Consider the following 21,388-nt stretch of genomic DNA (forward strand, 5'->3'; position numbering starts at 1 on the left):
GCAAGAACACTGGAGTGGGTTGCCATTTCCTTCTCCAATGCATGAAAGTAAAAAGTGAAAGCAAAGTCACTCAGTTGTGTCTGACTCTAGCTACCCCATGGACTGCAGCCTTCCAGGCCCCTCTGTCCATGGGATTTTCTAGGCCAGAGTACTGGAGTGGGGTGCCATTGCCTTCTCCAACTCTTTGCTACCCCATGGAATGGGAAAAGTATAATTGGAGTGTAAGGAAAAGAGTTTTAAGCTTGAAGTCTGAGTTAGGTTGAGTTCTATTCCCACTACCAGGCATTTGCCTTGACAGGGTTCTGTAATATATCCTAAACATTCTATTTCTTTCAGTGTGCCAGTGCCTAGAAATAAATTCTATATTTATTCACAACCTGTAAAAACATGACTGAAAAAAGGAGGATTAAAAAAATGATTAAAGATGTCAGTTGAAAAGATTATTTACCTTCTCTCCATCTCCTCCATATGTCTAATTATCCCTTTCATCCAAAACCATTATTTATAAAGGTTATTTAAGCCAATATAAAATTAAAAATTTATATTGGATGGAAATCATCATAAAGGTCACAAAATCCTCCCTGCATTTTAATAAATTACTTTGTCCTTCAATATAGGTTTTAATCTCTATATTAAAACGTGTTTGTTTCAGAATCAGTGTGCTAGGACTCCACTCTCCACAAAACAGATATCAACACCTTCCAGCAAATGAATGAAATAAATACCAGCAGATGTTAATTTCAAGTTTCATAATCAATTGTGGAATAGATGTAATTTTACCTTTCTACAATTTAATGCTTATCTTAAGCCTAAATTCTACCATGTGGAGAACACTAAATCTCAGCCAAGTAAAGCCAATTTCAGTCTATCTAGAGGTTCTAGAAGCAGAAGGTGAAGCTCCAATACTTGGACTGCCTGATGTGAAGAGGCAACTCACTGGAAAAGACCCTGATGCTGAGAAATACTGATGGTTGGATGGCATCGCCAACTCAATGGACATGCATTTCAGCAAACTCCTGGAGATAATGAACGACAGGGAAGCTCGGTGTGCTGCAATCCAGGGGGTCACAAAGAGTCGGACTTAGCGACTAAACAACAACAAAGAAGGGTCCTCCAACCCCTTCCAAAGGTTACAAATGACTTTCACATCATGCTGGCAGGAGATGTTACCTGACTATCATTCATTATCAGCCTACACTGGCCTCCCAGAGACACGCATCCATCTGGACTCAGGTCTGGTCGATTTCTCCTGCAAATCCTGCCCCAAACTCAAGGCCTCGTGGGTACACTGACCTCTGCAAAGTTTATAGCACATTCACATAACAAAAGGAAACTTTTCTGCTGTTTTCATACCCCATTACCATGGGCTTAGATACTGCGCACAGCTATCTCAACTCTGCTGCAACTCTCTTCCCTAGATTCTATCCCAAAGTAGCTCTGTTATCAGAACAAACCCTGAGAGCACACAGCTCTTCCCAGAATCATACTGGCATTTGTAATCTGGCCTTCCACTACTAAATTCCTTTTCTTCATAATATGTATCAGATCAGATCAGACGCTCAGTCGTGTCCGACTCTTTGCGACCCCATGAATCGCACCATGCCAGGCCTCCCTGTCCATCACCAACTCCTGAAGTTCACTCAGATTCACGTCCATCGAGTCAGTGATGCCATCCAGCCATCTCATCCTCTGTTGTCCCCTTCTCCTCCTGCCCCCAATCCCTCCCGGCATCAGAGTCTTTTCCAGTGAGTCAACTCTTTGCATGAGATGGCCAAAGTATTGGAGTTTCAGCTTTAGCATCATTCCTTCCAAAGAAATCCCAAGGCTGATCTCCTTCAGAATGGACTGGTTGGATCTCCTTGCAGTCCAAGGGACTCTCAAGAGTCTTCTCCAACACCACAGTTCAAAAGCATCAATTCTTCGGCGCTCAGCCTTCTTCATAGTCCAACCCTCACATCCATACGTGACCACAGGAAAACCATATCCTTGACTAGACGGACCTTTGTTGGCGAAGTAATATCTCTGCTTTTGAATATGCTATCTAGGTTGGTCATAACTTTCCTTCCAAGGAGTAAGCATCTTTTAATTTCATGGCTGCAGTCACCATTTGCACTGATTTTGGAACCCAGAAAAATAAAGTCTGACACTGTTTTCACTGTTTCCCCATCTATTTCCCATGAAGTGATGGGACCGGATGCCATGATCTTCGTTTTCTGAATGTTGAGCTTTAAGCCAACTTTTTCACTCTCCACTTTCACTTTCATCAAGAGGCTTTTTAGCTCCTCTTCACTTTCTGCCATAAGGGTGGTGTCATCTGCATATCTGAGGTTATTGATATTTCTCCTGGCAATCTTGAGTCCAGCTTGTGTTTCTTCCAGTCCAGCGTTTCTCATGATGTACTCTGCATATAAGTTACATAAGCAGGGTAACAATATACAGCCTTGACGAACTCCTTTTCCTATTTGCATAGTATGTATAAGGAACACCTATTCTGAGTGTGAGTAATGAGTGTGAAGAGACAGTTTCTTTGTAATCTTAACTTTTTCTATTATACAAAAATTTGTGGTCTAATGCTCCAAGGCCTCCCTTTTTATATACATAACTCCAGCCAGTCCAGGTTCAATGCACGATACTGGATGCTTGGGGCTGGTGCACTGGGACGACCCAGAGGGATGGTATGGGGAGGGAGGAGGGAGGAGGGTTCAGGATGGGGAACACATGTATACCTGTGGTGGAAAAAAAAAAAAAAAACAAAGCAACAAACAAATTTTCTTCTCTTTGGTCAAACCCACTAGCTCTGCTAAATTTTCAAAGATAAATTTGCAGGAGCAGCAGAGTACTAAATGTGGAAAGTTGTAGTTGACTAAGTCAAGAAAAGCCCATGTGCTTCAAAGGAGCAAATGAGCGTATGAAGGCGTTGGGAGCACATACTTCGAAAGGCCCTGAATGAGTAATACCTGACAAATACCAAGGATGGGAGGAAGGGAGGAAAGGAAAGGAAAAACCTGTTAACTAAAGAAAATGAAGAACCACATTTGCAAACTCAACTTATCCTTTAGTTTTCATGACTTATGCAGAGTAAAATATTATAAACATTACAGACTTAGCAAGTATTAATGATATATTTGATTTTTTTCTCTAAAATCTGTGGGAAAATGAAAAGGTAAGAGAGCTAAGTTTCAGTTAACAATGAAGGGAGGGTTCATAAATTTGTAACGTGATAGAATTTCAGCTGGAGCCCAGTCACACCCATGGAGTATAACTTGCCTTCACACTTACAGGTTCTCTTAAAGAATATTAATTTTGAACATGAGCAAAACATGAGTAAGAGGGGGGAAAAACAGAACACACATTTCTGCAATAGGCAGAGGGCCAGGGGAGAAAGAGTATTCTAGTCCCTGTTTGTGTGTTTACAACTGGGTCCAGGAATTAAAGCAGGAAAACGGTTACAATGTTTTCATGTGTTTGTTTCAAGAATAAGATGTGACAAAGGAAAAAGTATGTCAGAAAAGTAGATTGAGCAATTTCTCCCAATCTCCCCATCCACTAAGCTTTAGAGAGAAAATGAAATGTGTTGTTTTCCCTTTGTGAGTGTATGTGGGGGATGGAGGGGGAGGAATTAAAGCCCGGAGCAGAAAGGCAAAAAGCCATATTAAGAAATGACACAGAAAGGTGACTGAAACCCCGTATTAGGAACTTCTCCTGTGGTCCAGTGGTTAAGATTCCATGATCCACAGCCTGGGGCCTGGGTTCGGTCCTCAGTTGGGAAACTAAGACCCCTTATGCCACGCAGCCAGCCAAAAAACTAAAATTAAAGTAAACTTTACCAAGGTAGCTTATATTAAAAAAAAAAAAAAATTAAAGTTACTTGACTCATTTTTGAGGAAAGATGGAAGCCATGATCTGAAATTTCCTAAACATATCATAGGAGTTCCCTGAAATGAGATTCTGATGCAGGGATTGGGTAACTCAAAATTGTATTTCAGCTCTGTTCATCCCTGACCTACCACTTCCCTACTCAGCAAGCTCAAAGACTCCCTGGCTTCAAATCAAAATGACTTCATACACACACACACACACACACACACACACACACACTCTCTCTCTCTCTCTCTCTCTCTCTTCCTGCTTTGGGGGACCACACTGGCTCCCACTGCGGGTTGGTTGGCCCTTGGAGCCCTCTGAACCAGCCATAGGAGTCTCAGGGTCCTGAAGCAGTAAGAGAAACAGCAAGCAGCTGAAGAAAAACAAAGAGATTCAATGAATTCTTCATCTTTTTTATATAAGCATGTTGTATGTTCATAATAGGCATGATGATTTTGCAAATACCAAGACTTTTTTCCACCACAATTTGAAAAATAAGAACTTGGAGTAACAGAGAGAAGTACCAGTTTACAAGTCAGACTCTGGAGTCATGAAGGTGTGGTTTGACTCCTAGAGGTATAGCTTAGGGCCTGTACTACATTGGGTGAAGTTACTTGGTCTCCAAGTTCAGACTTTTTAACTGCAATGAGGCAAAAAAAAGAGTTTCTATATCTTCAACAAGCTGTGAGGTTGAGGGGACACACGGGCAAGTCAGTGGCTCATCCTTAAGTGTTCAACAAACACTCGCCATTACCAGAAACTTATACTCCTTTCTCTTGTGGGTGAAGAAAGTAAGACAGAATAACAATGAGTCTCCTTCCACAAAATTCTGAGGCACTGCAGCTCAGAGAGCAGCACAGAAAAACCCTGAACGCTACCCCTCCCTTGGACAAACTGAGTCTGCATAGGGAACAGTTTTCTCTGGAGGAAAAAACCAAAGCTGGTGGAGCCCCTCCTGCAGGGAATACGAACAGACAGATGGAAACTGTATTAGCAGTGCTGGGAAAGGCTGAGGTGTGGTCTTTCCATGGCAGCCCACAATCTGAGTGAGCTCAGAACCTAAAAGGTCTCTCTGAGGAAGGAAGGGCTTCTACTCCAGTTTGGGCGAGCTAACTATGAGAACTTGCACCTGAGAGATAAGCCTGTAGAAGGCCTCGCTTGGAAAAATCTGGAGGGAGCTCAAGCCCATGAGCACAAGACCTACAGACAGCGGGGACTGAGAAACCACTCTTCAAGGGCTCACCTGCCACGGCACCCAGCACAGAAGCAGCCCTTTGAAAAGTGCCAGACTTTGTGTGAATCAAGCTCATTTGCTAATTTTAAAGCTGGTAGACTGAGGGGCAAGGGCCTGCTGGGATCCTCCCTCACAATAGAGGTGGTAGGCACTGTCTTCATTAAAGCAGGTAGGAGCCATCTTTTTTTTTCTTTCTTGTTAAAATCAAACCCCAATAGAGACCAGCCTTGAAAATTCTGTGAGAGGATAAAACCACTTAAGTCATCCAAACAAAGCTTATGTTAGCTTATTTTGCAACACTAACTCGTCCTGGGTCATTTCAAGCTTATGGCTCTAGAAATTATAGGCAAAACTTAAAAACTGTTTTCCAATATTGATATGAGGTAACAACCTCTAACTAATTTCCCACCATTGAAGAAAATACAAATCTATAGCCAGTCACTAGGAAGTATAAACAGTCACAGCTGTCTCACTACATAAGCTGCTTTATAACAATGCACTACTCCTGAGCCTCGGTCTGTGTTTTGGTTTTGACTACTTCCAGTTTGCAAACAGTCCTTTTGGTGTGTACACAGTAAACTTTTATTAATCACTACTTTAAGGATTTGTCAGTTTTACTTCTGTTGTTTCTGAACTTTTGGCAGCTTGTACCATCAAGAGTGGAATTGAGAGAAGATGGCATTGTGACTCTGAGGAGGCTGGTGAGCCAACTCATGCTGGTACCTACAGAGTCCACTGTGTTCCTCACTTTCTTGCCCACTCTGGGATTCGAGGGTGATTCTCTCCTGGGTCCAGGCTCTGCGACCTTTGTATTTTGAGCTCTCCTGCTTTATTGTGCATACCTCTATTTTGTTTGTTAAGTCTTCTTGGTAAGTACCCTATTCTGTTCAATAGTGAGAAAAACATGAGTCCCTGTGTTTTGGAACAGCTCTTAAGAAATACAGGTCCCCTTGAAGTGATGACCTCACAGGGAATCTAAATGCAAAGATGGGTTCCACCTCCCTCAGAAAACCCCTGAGTTCTGTACATATATCCGCTGTGGATCAGAATCATGTGACTTTTTGGAAAACAGATGAACTTTTGGATAATTTGGAATTGTAGCAACCACTTGGGGGAAACTTGAATTTATATAAGTCCACATTTAGTTTTGGAGAAGGGAATGGCAACCTACTCCAGTAAGTATTCTTGCATGGAGAATCCCGTAGACAGAGGAGCTTGGTGGGCTGCTGTCCATGGGGTCGCACAGAGTCGGACACAACTGAAGCGACTTAGCATGTATGCATGCATGCATTGGAGAAGGAAATGGCAACCCACTGAAGTATTCTTGCCTGAAGAATCCCAGGGACAGAGGAGCCTGGTGGGCTGCCATCTATGGGGTTGCACACAGTCGGACACAACTGACGTGACTTAGCAGCAGCAGCAGCATTTAGTTTTACTAAAAAACTTCAATAAATGGTGTTGGGAAAACTGGACTCTTACACTAAACACAATTAGCTTCTTTTTCGCCTTCTACTAAAAGCTTTTATAAAATGCTGAAAAGAAATTCATTATAATAATAAAACTGGATTGCAGAAAATTGGCAAAGTGAATTTTGGCAGTAAAAAACATAGTAGATTCAGATATAGATAGATAGGTATATAGATAGATTTAATACTTATTTGACAATAGAGGCTTTCTACAACTTTCTAGCAGTATTTCTTTAAACAGTCACTATCTCCATGGCCAAATTTACTCCTATGTTTGAATCAAGGAATTTGTGTATCAGAAATAAGTAACTCCAGTGATCTATTTAGGGCCGTTGGTAGAATTAGCAAACAGAAACCCAGCACCTGCTAGGTGAGGAGGATGTGAACAGAGCTTTGGCTATATGTCTAGTTTTAGGAGAATGTACTCTTGGCACCTCCAACAGTGACAACCAGTACAGCCAACGAAAGGAAGTCTCTAAGCCTTCTCATCCGTCACTTTTAGGGCCTTTAGAGTCATCCTGCAATCCAGCAGTAATAAAAAGCATGATCCTGTAAATGCAGAATTATAAACATTAAACTGCTTTTCATCAAACTCAGGACACTTGGCCAGTTACTTGGCAGTAGTAGTCTCCTAATTGTAGATGATTCCTCTAGACTTTGTTCACACAAACATTGAAACTAAAACTCTCATGGGATGTCTGCTGTTTGCCATTCTAGTAAAAATAAAAGCAATTGCAAATGTGTTACCTAAAAGTATTTGATGGTATAGGATACAAAAATTAATGACACATCATAATTTTAAACTGAGAAGGATTATTTCCTTTGCTCCCCAGCCCTGAAATCCTTCTTTGATAAGCATGGGACAAACCTGACCTAGCAATCAGCTGTTTAGGATTCAATTCTGACTGTTAAAATCCTCAATTCTTGTCACCTACAAACTAAGTAAATAGTAAACGTTTCTATGCAAATTCATGTTTTCAAATTTTTAATTTTTGAACGCATCTACTAATTTTCATTTGAATAAAAGTGTAAAGATAAAATAAATAGACCAATTGAATAAATACCAATAAATGTCTGAAACTAGTACACCAACCTAATCTCTCAGAAGTTAATAAACACAGACATTTGATTTTGCTTCAGGCTAAAACTTGGCATTCAGAGTCGATGGTGGAGATGTAAACTGTTTTTCCAAACAACTGTTCATATTGGTTAAGCTGCTTCTTACATGTAAAGCAGTGGGGAAAAGGGAAAAGACAAACACTTTCTCAGGCTTCTTATGATTGTTTTAATCTATTCTGTGCAAAAATATGGCTTACAGTTTATTGCTGCAATGTAGGAACCTGAAGATTCCTGTCCACAGTTTTAACAAGTATTTCTATTACTTTCAGAATAATGACTTCCAGAATTTAGTACTGTACTATTAACAGTTATGCCCTTTCTACTCATGCAGAGAAATTCTCACAAGAGTCAGTGACCCCAAAATGCCCAATTGAAACCGTACCATGACAATTCATTGTTTTCATCATAACTGTATAAACTGGTAACTTGTATCATTTTCCTTTCATGAGGCAATATCACTGCAATGATCATTTCTTTATAATAATTTCAATTATACTAAAATGCTTCTGAAAATAACAGTAGGTGACGACAAACCCATGTTTGCATCAGATGTTATCTACTTCCACCTTGACGTGTTTTTTTTCTATACCTTAGCAAAGGTAAGAAAAAGCAATTTCCTTAGTATAGCTTAAAATTAATTTTTTCCAAATAACAAATGATTTTTTAGCATAATTAAAACTTAAATAACCAGTTTGTTGAAGCAACAAGCTGGCCTAGTAAAAGTTTTTCATCTGAACCTTTGAACCTTCATATTCATCACAGTCCATCATCCAGTTCCTTATCTAAAACAGAAAGAGTATATTAGATACATACAAGTAAATTATCTTTTGAATCCTACTTCTATGTCATCATGACATGTATACCACAGACGGAGGTGTTAGTGACATGTGAGTACAGGTCCCGAAAACAATCCTAAAAGTTTGGATTTTAAAAAATTGAAATCTTCATTAGGAGTTTTCTCTTTTTTTCTTCTAAAGAAAAACTACAGAAAAAATAATTCAATGCTTTATTTGCTGCATTAGGCAATGGCACCCCACTCCAGTACTCTTGCCTGGAAAATCCCATGGGTGGAGGAGCCTGGTAGGCTGCGGTCCATGGGGTCACGAAGAGTCGGACATGACTGAGCGACTTCATTTTCACTTTTCACTTTCACGCATTGGAGAAGGAAATGGCAACCCACTCCAGTGTTCTTGCCTAAAGAATTTGGGGTCACACAGAGTCGGACATGACTGAAGTGACTTAGCAGCAGCAGCATATGTTCATAAAAACAAAAGCAATATTTCAAAGGGACTTTGAAAGGGCAGATGGGTGAAGACTGAAGCATATTTTCTTCTAATCTTGAATGTTGGATCACAGGGCAGATTAGACCACATAATGAAAGTCACAGGCCACTAATCAAATGATAAAAAAAATAAAAGATATTTGCTTTCTGACTTACTCTCCTTTTTGTTAAGAGAGAATTAACTCCTAAATGAACATTTTGATAAATAAACCCCTGAATAGTAAGATTTATCTGTGGAAAATATGTTATGCAGCTGGGACTTAAGCTCTTCTTGCCAATCACGCCAGGGAAGTCTGTTCTAACATTAGCTTCTAAATCCCATGGCAAATTAATTGATACATTGATATAAATGGTTGTCTAGCTATATTGGAGGGATTTGGGAGATGGACATTGAACAGAATGATTTGCCTTTAATTGGCAATTGAAGGCTCTGTTTAGTCAAACCAGTTACTGAGTTCTTGCTTTAGAACTCTATAGTATGGGGTTCCCTGTAGTACTTCTATCATTTTCTATACGAAACATACTTATTCCTATGTAGCATGAAGGGAAAATTAGAATGAGTGAATGTTCTTAATTTGACTTCTTTGGTTAACCTTTGAGACTTTTCATATCCCAATCCCCAGTTTGTGACCTTAAATATGGGATATTACCTTAACGTATTTATTCTTCTGTTTATTATGCTGGGATTGTATACCATAATTACTTTTTAAAAATAAAGTTTAATGTCCAAAAATAATGCTTTATACATACATTGACCCCTTTTGCTGTATGTAAATTGAGCATCGAAGCCCTCCACTACTACTGTCATTTCCTTAGTTGAGTCGATATGGTAGAATCGGGGGAAATCAGCCACAATCTTCAGGCATCTTGGCTTTCTTTTAAGAAAAAAAGATACCTTCTAAACATCCTACTAAATAAAGATGTTGTACAGGAAAAGTAAAAAACAACTAGCTATAATAATTCAGGAGACCTCAATTATCTCTTTATGTTCATTGATTTTTTTGGTGTTCTTGAACAACTAACATGACAACAAACCGAAAATGTGTGTAATACTGAATGCCACAACTGTTTCCCAGGCTTGAGACTGAGACTCCTAAGTTGTTTTGACTAGGTAACTAATAACAATTTAGATAGGTCTATACAGATTTAGAGACATGAGATGCAAAACCATGAGTGTCTTCCAGCACATTCTTCTTGTCAGAACCATTTAAATCACCATCTTACACAAGTACATATTGAAACTCAACTTTAAGCATTTTATTTTTATGTACATTTCATTTTGTCCAGAAATAAAATGTCTAAATACAGACAGACTGTAATGTTGTATATGTATAGGTTTCAACAATACTTGAGCTGAATAAATGCTTTGTACATTAAGTTTGTCTTTTCAATGGAGTTCACAGCTACATCGATAGAATGGATTCCTCATATCCTTTTTTTTTTTCTTTTTAAACCAATAACAAGCAGAGAGACAAGTACAAGTTAATATTAATAAGCAGCTCAAATTACACTTGGTTAAACTATGTACAATACAAACCATTCATACAAATGAAGACTAGGATATTGAATTTGTTACAATATGTTTAGTAAAGATAAGACAGACACTTATAACTTACATGGTGTCTGTCAGGCATTTCCCTTCTTATATAATGATCAGAACTTGTTTTAAGCAGCCTTAGCTGGTCTCGACTTTGCAAAAGTCCAATGACTGGTGATGAAAGCTGTAGTCCAGTGTCTGCCCACATGTAAATTCCAAATGTTTGCTCATCTTTACTGAGAACAGGCTCCCTCCATAGAAAAAAGAGCTATCTTGGATCACCTTGAATGTGCCTACTGAATGCTGGAAAAAATTACTACACTTGTTGTGTTCATAAAATAAAGAATACTGAGCTCTAAAAACACATTTTTTTTTCCATTTTAACAAGCATTATACTCCTACAGTAGTATTTACCAGTACAGCTACTCCAAGCAGTAGAAATGCATGAGTGGGGACTATTGATTAGCATGTACTCAAGACATTAAAGAGAGATTTCCATAACAGCAAGTGCTAAAAACCATTCACTGTCTAGTTAATCCTTTTGCTTGATGATCCTTTATCCTGAACCATTATGAGTCAGACAATGAAAGCCCTCTCAACAGGAATCATGACAGACGCCGGCTGAAATGTGTATGCGCGTGTGTTGGTGTACGTCTATGTGTGAGAGCGTGTCTTCAGGTGTGGCTTTAGAATCTGTGGTGATTTTGCGACTATACCAAGAGATGAAGCTGACTGGGCAGAAATTACATCAGGTTGTTTTCCACGAGCGTATTTGCAGTCAGGTGACAAGAGCAGCAGTGTAGACACGTTCCAGGCAACAGATGGGACCTTCTTCTTGAGGTGACAGCCCTGTCATGTGACCTGGAATTCCTCAGGCCTCAGTCTCACCCCTGTGTCCGTCCTCATCCAGAGGGGAAGTAAGGTGTGTCGCTGTGGTAGTTGTAGTCGGGGCACACTTTCTGTACTAGTTTATAATCTGTACTATAAAAGGAAATGTAAATACAGATCACCTTAAAGGGCTTGGAGCAGAGCCAGGACACGTGACTTTGCGTCTGCTCCTGGTAACAGGTTTTTGAAGGGTCATAGTTGCAGAGTGTGTTCTTGGTAGCCTTGTCAACCTTTTCGTACTCAATGCGGCAGTTAAAGGACTTGGAATCTTTGGCATCAATCACGGTTTGTTGTGCCAAGTCGAATTCCACTATTTTCGTAGGGGGTACCAGGCTGACAGATACATTCCCTTGACCAGTGGAATTGTGCCTGAAATAAACGCTAAACGTCCCATTGCCATGATCGACAATTTTCCCAGTTATCAGCAGGTTTAGTTTCACTGTTTTGATGTTGGAATGAAAATCACCCCATCCAAACATTTTCTTAAACTTGCCCGTCTTAACAATGGGCCTTCGCTTGGCCCTGGGCCGGGGCTCTTGAAGGTCTGTGGAGTTCCTCAACCAGTCCCAGAGGTCTTGCTCAGAATAAGGTTCTGGGGTGTCATATCGCAGGTCTAAATCTGTATCATTTTCTTTGCCACGAAAAGTCTGTGACAGGAGTCGGCTGATAGACAAGTCTTTGCTGCTTTCTGTCCATATGTGCTTTAGTGTGGATTTGCTGCCTCCTGATTTTAGAAGTTCTGACTTCCCACCGTTTGTTAAATTGGCACATGTGACCTGAAAATGAAACAGAAAAATGGTGTTTACAACCCTGTATCTGAGAACACATAACACAGATTCAAGCCTTCTTTCAGTGGCTGGGGATTCAAGTACCTTCAGCACGTGGCCAATGCTTATTAAGCTGTGATTGAGTACCACTGCTATTTTTATACAAGGATGGGAGAGAGGAGGTGGATAAAAACCATTAAACATGACAGAAAGATTATATAAAAACATTGACTTTGAAAAGGGCCACATAACATGAATACAGCAAAGCACCTTAGTGTGATTTATGTTTGAATTACTTCTCAGTGCCAAAATCCAAACACTTTTAAAATAAACTTTTACAAAGGATTATGTTACTTTTTTACTTTGAAATCACCATAAGCTTTAAAATGGTATGATTCTCAGAAATACATCAACTGACATTCTACAGACTTTTGATAGTCCATGCCACAGTCACATAAGAAAAGTTAGTTTTGCAGGGAGACTCTAGAATATTTTTTTCTGGTCAAAACAAAATAACTTGTTTATGATCACCTATTATTGGCAAGAAACATACTGTATAAGATAATTTTTCCATTAACAGATTTAAATGTGATCTAGTAAAACAAATGCTATTGATAGGAGTACAGACCTTTTGATTTTAGAGTTTATTTTGGCCTGTGTACTTGTTTTGTTTCGATGGAATCTAATTGATTGGTCAAACATCCAAATCTGTACTTGCCTAATTCTATTGTCTTTGTTCTTCCTGCAGCCTCTATATTTATTCTTAGTATAAAAGAAATAAATACATATCCCAGTCTCTCAAATTACACAGATAATTTCCCAGTCTTTGGGTGGCAAAAAGAATAAATGTATTTGATAACGGCTTGGCACTTGTATCTCAGCAACAACATAGTTCATCAGGGAGAGAGTATAATGAGATGAATCCATGGTACACTGGCTCATGAGTAATGAAACTGTCCTAAAGAAGAAGTAAAAGGGACTTAGCGTGCATTTACCAGCAGAATATAGGGAGTAAAAGAGAAAGAGAAAAAAAAAAAAAGGAAGTGGCAGGTTTCAAGGGAAAAAAAAAATGGATCTATTTAACAGGATGCTAAGATTCTGACAGCAGAACAACCTCTGATTTTCAGGCAGAATAGAAATTTACATCTAAATTATACTCTCCACAGCTGTAGTAATTATGAGTGCGAGCTCTGGAGTCAGACACCCTGAATCCCAATGCAGGCTATGATCCTTCACAGCTGTATGATCTGGGCCAGTTGCTTGACTTGTGTACATTTCTGTATTTCTCTTCCACAGAGTAGAAAAATGATATCCCTTTTCCTCACATGGCTGTTTGAAGAATTAAACTGGACAGTCCATTAAAAGCACAGAAGGACAGTACCTGGACAGGATGAGTGTTCAACATTAGTATTTCTAACTATTATCATCCTGAAACATTTTACCTCTGAATTCCCTGGGGTACTATTTTATGTAAATAAATAATAGACAATAGGATCTGAGAGCAAGGGTATATTTATAAGAAAATCTCCCATATATATATATATATATATATATATATATATAGTGCCCAGGTGCCACAGTGGTAAAGAACCTGCCTGCCAGTCCAGGAGTTGAAAGAGGCAGATTTGATCCCTGGGTTGGGAAGATCCCCTGGAGGAGGGCATGGCAACCCACTCCATTATTCTTGCCTGGAGAAGCCCATGGGCTGAGGAACCTGGATGGGGGGGCGGGGCAAGGCTACAGTCCATAGGGTCACAAAGAGTTGGACATGACTGAAGCAACTAAGAAAGTGAAAGTATTAGTCTCTCAGTAGTTTTCGACCCCATGGACCATAGCGCCCCCTCCAGGCTCCTCTGTCCATGGTATTTCCCAGGCAAGGATACTGGAGTGGGTTGCCATTTCCTTCTCCAGGGGATCTTCCTGACCCAACAGTGGAACCTGGGTTGCCTGCATTGCAGGCAGATTCTTTAACATCTGAGCCACCAGGGAAGCCTGAAGTGGCTAAGCACACACATACATACTTTCCAAAGTATTTAGGCGCTACCACAACCTAAAAACATGACAAACTGAGTTGTTAGCAAAATTCAGATGAATAAAACATGAGCAGAACTTCAGCTATTAAACTGTTCAAGGACCAAATGCAATGAATTTATTAGCCCTCAATGGTGCGATGTGAACGGCTTCTAGTGGTGGAGTCAAGAGGCCTCTGCAACATCTGAGTTTGGGTACAGAATCAAAGTAGGCTATAATCACCAGCACTGCCTTGACTATTATTCTCCTTTCCTCTCCCTTTCATTTAGGCTAGGAGAGAAGCAGGGCAATGTCTAGGAGAGTTTAGGTCATGAAAAATCAGGAAGGGTCCATGATTCATCTTGCTTTATTAATTCAATAACTATATAGTGTGATTCTGCTAATATTGAGTAAAATAACAGGAATACAAAGGCAAATGAGATGTAGTTCTTTCTTTCAAGATGTTCACCATCTAATAGTGAGATCAGTTAAGCAAGGAGTATAGTGATGTGAACAACACAATGTACAATATTCTTAGAGTCAAAGTTAAAAGGTAGAGAAGATATAATAGAGGAGATTATACTCAGATCTGGGAGAATAAAAAAAAGGGGGGGGGTTAGGACTTCAACAGATAATGAACAGGCTAGAGAAGTTCTTCTAAGTATAAGGAACATACTATGCAAAAGTAAAAAGTTGAAAAAGAACATGTCAAATGTAAGAATGGAAAATAGTTCCTTATCTCTGAACTTAAGGGAGAATTGACAGGAAGGATAAACAGAAGTTGCAAGATGTTGGCAGAACACAAAGGTCAGGTCAGTTCAGTTCAGTCACTCAGTTGTGTCCAACTCTTTGCAACCCCATGAACTGCAGAACGCCAGGCCTCCCTGTCCATCACCAAATCCTAGCGTTTATCCAAACTCGTGTCCATTGAGTCAGTGATGCCATCCAACCATCTCGTCCTCTGTCATCCCCTTCTCCTCCTGCCCTCAATCTTTCCCAGCATCAGGATCTTTTCAAATGAGTCAGCTTTTTGCATCAGGTGGCCAAAGTATTGGAGTTTCAGCTTCAGCATCAGTCCTTCCAATGAACAAACAGGACTGATCTCCTTTAGGATGGACTGGTTGGATCTCCTTACAGTCCAAAGAACTCTCAAGAGTCTTCTCCAACACCACAGTTCAGAAACATCAATTCTTCAGTGCTCAGCTTTCTTTATAGTCCAACTTTCAGATCCATACATGACTACTGGAAAAACCATAGCCTTGACCAGATGGACCTTTATTGACAAAGTAACATCTCTGCTTTTTAAAATGCTCTCTAGGTTGGTCATAACTTTCCTTCCAAGGAGTAAGCATCTTTTAATTTCATGGCTGCAATCACCATCTGCAGAGATTTTGGAGCCCCCAGAAAATAAAGTCAGCCACTGTTTCCACTGTTTCCCCATCTATTTGCCATGAAGTGATGGGACCAGATGCCATGATCTTAGTTTTCTGAATATTGAGCTTTAAGCCAACTTTTTCACTCCCCTCTTTCACTTTCATCATGAGGCTCTTTAGTTCTTCACTTTCTGCCATAAGGGTGGTGTCATCTGCATATCTGAGGTTACTGATATTTCTCCCGGCAATCTTGATTCCAGCTTGTGCTTCATCCAGCCCAACATTTCTCATGATGTACTCTGCATATAAGTTAAATAAGCAGGGTGACAATATACAGCCTTGACATACTCCTTTTCCTATTTGGAACCAGTCTGTTGTTCCATGTCCAGCTTTAACTATTGCTTCCTGACCTGCATATAGGTTTCTCAAGAGGTAGGTCAGGTGGTCTGGTATTCTCATCTCTTTCAGAATTTTTCACAGTTTGTTGTGATCCACACAGTCAAAGGCTTTGGCATAGTGAATAAATCAAAAATAGGTGTTTTTCTGGAACTCTCTTGCTTTTTCAATGATCCAGTGGACGTTTGCAATTTGATCTCTGGTTCCTCTGCCTTCTCTAAAACCAGCTTGAACATCAGGAAGTTCACTGTTCACGTATTGCTGAAGCCTAGCTTGCAGAATTTTGAGCATTACTTTACTAGCGTGTGAGATGAGTGCAATTGTGCAGTAGTTTGAGCCTTCTTTGGCATTGCCTTTCTTTGGAATCAGAATGAAAACTGACCTTTTCCAGTCCTGTGGCCACTGCTATTTTCCAAATTTGCTGACATTGAGTGCAGCACTTTCACAGCATCATCTTTTAGGATCTGAAATAGCTCAACTGGAATTTGGCCACCTCCATTAGCTTTGTTCATAGTGAAGCTTCATAAAGCCCACTTGATTTCACATTCCAGGATGTCTGGCTCTAGGTGAGTGATCTCACCATTGTGAATATCTGGGTCGTGAAGATCTTTTTTGTATAGTTCTTCTGTGTATACTTGCTACCTCTTCTTAATATCTTCTGCTTCTGTTAGGTCCATACCATTTCTGTCCTATATTGAGCCCATCTTTACATGAAAAGTTTCCTTGGTATCTCTAATTTCTTGAAGAGATCTCTAGTCTTTCCCATTCTATTGTTTTCCTCTATTTCTTTGCATTGATAGCTGAGGAAGGCTTTCTTATCTCTCTTTCTTATCTCTTATTGCTATTCTTTGGAACTCTGCATTCAAATGGGTATATCTTTCCGTTTCTCCTTTGCTTTTCGCTTCAAAGAAGGTAGGCTATAGTCAAATTGTGAAGTTTCTAGGGTCAATTTATGAAGGTATTTAAAATTAATCTTATAGATAATGAGGAGTCCTTAAATTTTGTCTTATTTTGCTTTTAATTAGGTCATCCTGGCTCTAAAAGAATCACTGACTGGACATTGAAAGGTAGTTTGGTAGGGAGAAACCTTGAGGGAATAATTAGTTAAATAACAAATTGTGATACTTCTTTTGAGAAAGTAAATGAGCCTGAACCAAGGCAATGGCAGAGAAAAAGAGAAAGAAAAAAAAATGGATATAAAAGATATTTCAGAGGCAGGATTAACTTAATTTGATGATATATATTGGCTAAGCAGGAATGTGAAAAAGTTGAGAATTAATGAATTTTCTTGCATCTGTAAGAAATACAAAAGTAACACGTTAAAAAAGTTTATTGAAAAGAAGTCTCCTTGAAAAGGAGTCTCCTGACTTTTAAATTAACTACTAAGGACCTTCTTGAAACAAGTGTTAGTGGTGGTAAAGAAATGATGTAAGATGAAAAAGAAGTGCAGCTATCTTAATACATCTGCTCCCAGATGCAGTCAAGAATTCTCAGCTTTCTCACTCTATTATATTGCTTTACATACGAAGAATTTTCATTTTTGAAGCACATAAATGTACACATAAAATTGAAATAGATTTTGAGCCTTACTGAATAAACAGTATATTAAAAAAAAAAACTTAGACTCAGAACACCTTCTATCATTGGTTTTACAAACAGAAGAGAAGAGTTTCTTTTGAAAAGTCATCTAAAGATCCTTTCACATCAGTATATCAGAATGATGACAGAGGTTGTGAAGACTATGGCATAAAATGAGCCCAAAAGAAAAATCTGACAATTGCTAACTAACTCAATTCCAAAAAGGCAACGCACTGTGAACTTTTTTCTACAAAGAGTCATTTTTTCTATCACAGTGAAAGCACTAAAGATACTTCCTAACTGAATATAATTTTCCAAGTCAAAAGTGGCTGCATTTGAATCAGTTCTAATGAAGTGGATGAAACTGGAGCCTATTATACAGAGTGAGGTAAGCCAGAAAGAAAAACACCAATACAGTATATTAATGCATATATATGGAACTTTAAAAGCTGGTAATGACAACACTATGTGCGAGACAGCAAAAGAGACACAGATGTATAGAACAGACTTTTGGACTCTGTGGGAGAGGGCAAGGGTGGGATGATTTGAGAGAATAGCACTGAAACATGTATATTACCATATGTGAAATAGATCACCAGTCCAAGTTTGATGCACAGAACAGGGCACTCAGAGCCGGTGCACTGGGATAACCCTGAGGGATGGGGTGGGGAGGGAGGTGGGAGGGGGTTTCGGGATGGGGGACGCATGTACACCCATGGCTGATTCATGTCAATGTATGGCAAAACCCACAATATTGTAAAGTAATTAGCCTCCAATTAAAATAAATTAATTAACTTTTTAAAGTGGCCAATGCCTCAAAAATAAAAATTTTAAGACGTGGCCAATGCCCACTCCAAAGGAGCTGACCCACTCACTAGTTCAATCGTACCATTTCCACAAATTATGTGAGTTGTCTAATTGCTTTATAAACACTGAGAATCATACAGACTCTTACCATGATTAGGAATATGCATGTTAAAGCACATGTTTCTCGACAACATTCAAAAATAGGTACAAAGACAAGGGTCATTTCCTTCAACGATAAACAAAGACAGAGCTTGAATCTAACATTAAGGGAGCTTGTCTGGGGCAGGACCTGTGTTGGGGGCTAGAAAAAGGAGACTGCTATTGACTGGTGGGGGTGTAAGCATATAAAGAGTTGAGACACCTTGGTCTAGCTCCTCCTTTATATCTCTCAGGGCTATACTTTCACATTGCTGTCTTTAACATCTTTTCATTACAGGCTTATAATCCTAATGTCAATATATTATCTTTTAAAATATTGTTGAAAGACATCACTTTTGGAAGAGATACTTCACTAACACTTCAACTATGCTCCTGGCCTTACGAGATTTTATGTAAACAGGTCCCTCTTTGACTTGTACACCTCCAACTAGAGGGACCTCCAGATGGTCTGTGTATCTCTTTTTATAAAAGAGCAGTAAGATGCCTTTTAATTTCTACCAGCCCTCACACTTACTGTTGATCTATTACTGTTCAATATAAATTATCTCAAGATTACTTTGAAAATCATGTGTTTATTTCATCAACTGTATGAATATTTAAGCCAAACAAAAATTCTGGATAACCTGATGCTTAAGCAATATCTCTCATCAGTGAATAACTAATCAACAAAATGACCTTGCTCTGTGATTACAACTTCGTTTTCACAGTTTATGATTTGCTACATTGAATATATGTCGCATACTATCAACTGCTATTGGTTAAGGGCATGCTATCTTCAGACACGGTAATTAGCATTTTACATATGGCATTGCACTTCATTTAAACCACAAACACACACACACTCAATCACTGACTCACACACAGTATTGTTATTTCCAACTTACAGGCAGAGATACGGAAGCTTGAGAACTTGTTCAAGATTGCTGCTGCTAAGTGAAAGAGCTACTGCTTATTACTCCACTGGGTATTTCCTTTATTTTTAAAATTATTTTAATCATATACAATTATACATGAATATATGTTTATCAAAACATTTAAACATTAGAGGATTTATGAAGTAAAAATTAAAAGCCTATCTTTATAATCAACCCCTGCTCCCTTATAATCCCACCTCTCTCTGTAAAGATAAAACCTCAAATTTTTGATGTATATTGTTCCTAAACATTTTCACTATTTTTCATGTATAAATATTTACATCACTAGTATTGTATTTTATGATTTGTATTTTTTCCAATCAACAATGTCTTTGAGGTGCATAGCTCTTAGTTCATAAAGGTATATCATCTTTATTAAATAGGAAATAGAATTCTAGATATAAATGTATCATATTTCTATTTTGGGGTTACCTTTTGTGATAGATCCTTAATTATTACACTGTTTCACAGACTTATTTTTTTAGCCTTCCTTCCATTGGTTTTTCTGTTCATTATTGCTTCAGATAACTTCGTCCCTCTTCTGGATTTTCATTTCTGTGGTTGTGTAGATTTGTATGATCCTTTTAAAAAGAGTTCATATGGGATAAGCTATCTGAGTAGTCTATGCCTAAAAATGTCTTTACTGGCCATAGGCTTACATTGGGCAGAAAAGTCACTCATCTTTCAATTCCTTTTGTTCTGTGATTTTTTTTTTTTCCTCTCTCCAAAAAAGTGAGGATATTTTTCCACTTCAGGTATTGTGAAATCTCACAAGGTGAGCCACATGTGCTCATGCCTTCTCCAGACCTTTTCTTAACTAGTTTAGGGAAAAGCATGCAGCAATTCACAGCCATGCTAGGCTCTTTTTCATAGTGTTCCCCCAAAAGGACTGTAACCCCTTTGGGGAGTGTTTTTCCTGTATTATTCCATTTTGTAACTTGAGGAAAGGACTACCTCGCATAGGGTAAGTACTCAATAAATTATATACATGGTTTATATTCTTACTTACATTAGTTTCAATAGGGAGGGTTCATTGATTCTTTAGCCACAACCAAGATTTTGGTAGAACACGTGGCCCACAGAGGTTTCTCTCTTACAAGTTTGGAGCCTACACTTCACTGATAATTCTCAGAATGCCTGTATTATATGTGATAAGCCAGAGGAAATGGGTTAGTATTTTAATACATCAAAAATACATCATTTCCTTCTGCTACAAAGCAGTGCTCCAGCAGCAGCCACGCTGCATTAACAGTGGGAAAGCAGGAAAAGAACCCCAAGCCTCTCCCCTAGCGTAGTCATTGCTGGAGGCTGTATTGTACAGAAACTAAGAAAACGGGCATTGCAGTCAGAGATCACAGGGCTAAACCCAAAATCTGTTACCAATAACCTGAACAGTCAGATTTTTTCCAACTAGAAAATAGAGATGACACCTCACTCACTGGGTTTTTGTGAAGATAAAAGATTTTATATGTAGCAGAAATAAAAATAGGGGAAACAGTATGAGTTCAACACTTGAGAGCTAACACTCTGAAGTAGGTTATGAAACCCCAAAGAAAAGGAAAACAAGGCTCTCAGAATGCACCCTGCCACTGTAACCCCATCTTCTCACTGGAGACATTACATTTGCTCAAGTGGGCCAAACAAACTGTGATGGAAATGAGCATAATTGCAACATCTCTGTGGTCATCTTTAGCACTAGGTGGTGGGAGGAGATCACACTGATTCTGTATGTTACAATTTAGTGCTGGCAAATGTAAGCAATAATTTGTCTTTAGCATAACATTAAGAGAAGATATATTGATCAGCCTGGACATTCGACATCACCCTTAAAAACTAGAAACGTGGTACGTTTCTATGAGTTTGAAGAAGTGGCTAAGAATTTTAGGCATGTTACTCCAGGAGTTTTCATGAATCCATGCAGGATGGCTCACTTTTAACATAGGATACCAACGAGTCCCTTCAAATTATTGTATCGGAGACTGGATCTAAGTTGT

At 39.0% G+C, this 21,388-nt stretch overlaps 1 protein-coding gene across 1 annotated transcript in view; it reads right to left on the reverse strand.

The window, feature by feature from the left end:
- Positions 1 to 10,255: 10,255 nt before the first annotated feature.
- The window catches only part of NXPH1 (neurexophilin 1), a 366,446-nt gene continuing 355,313 nt past the window's right edge, over positions 10,256 to 21,388 (reverse strand). Inside the window, exon 2 of the mRNA XM_005898477.2 lies at positions 10,256 to 12,166. Within this exon, the coding sequence (XP_005898539.1) occupies positions 11,405 to 12,166 (762 nt within the window). The 3' untranslated portion in view covers positions 10,256 to 11,404. The remainder of the gene's footprint in view (positions 12,167 to 21,388) is intronic.

Source organism: Bos mutus, chromosome 4 (assembly GCF_027580195.1).
Source record: "Bos mutus isolate GX-2022 chromosome 4, NWIPB_WYAK_1.1, whole genome shotgun sequence".
Lineage (NCBI taxonomy): Eukaryota > Metazoa > Chordata > Mammalia > Artiodactyla > Bovidae > Bos > Bos mutus.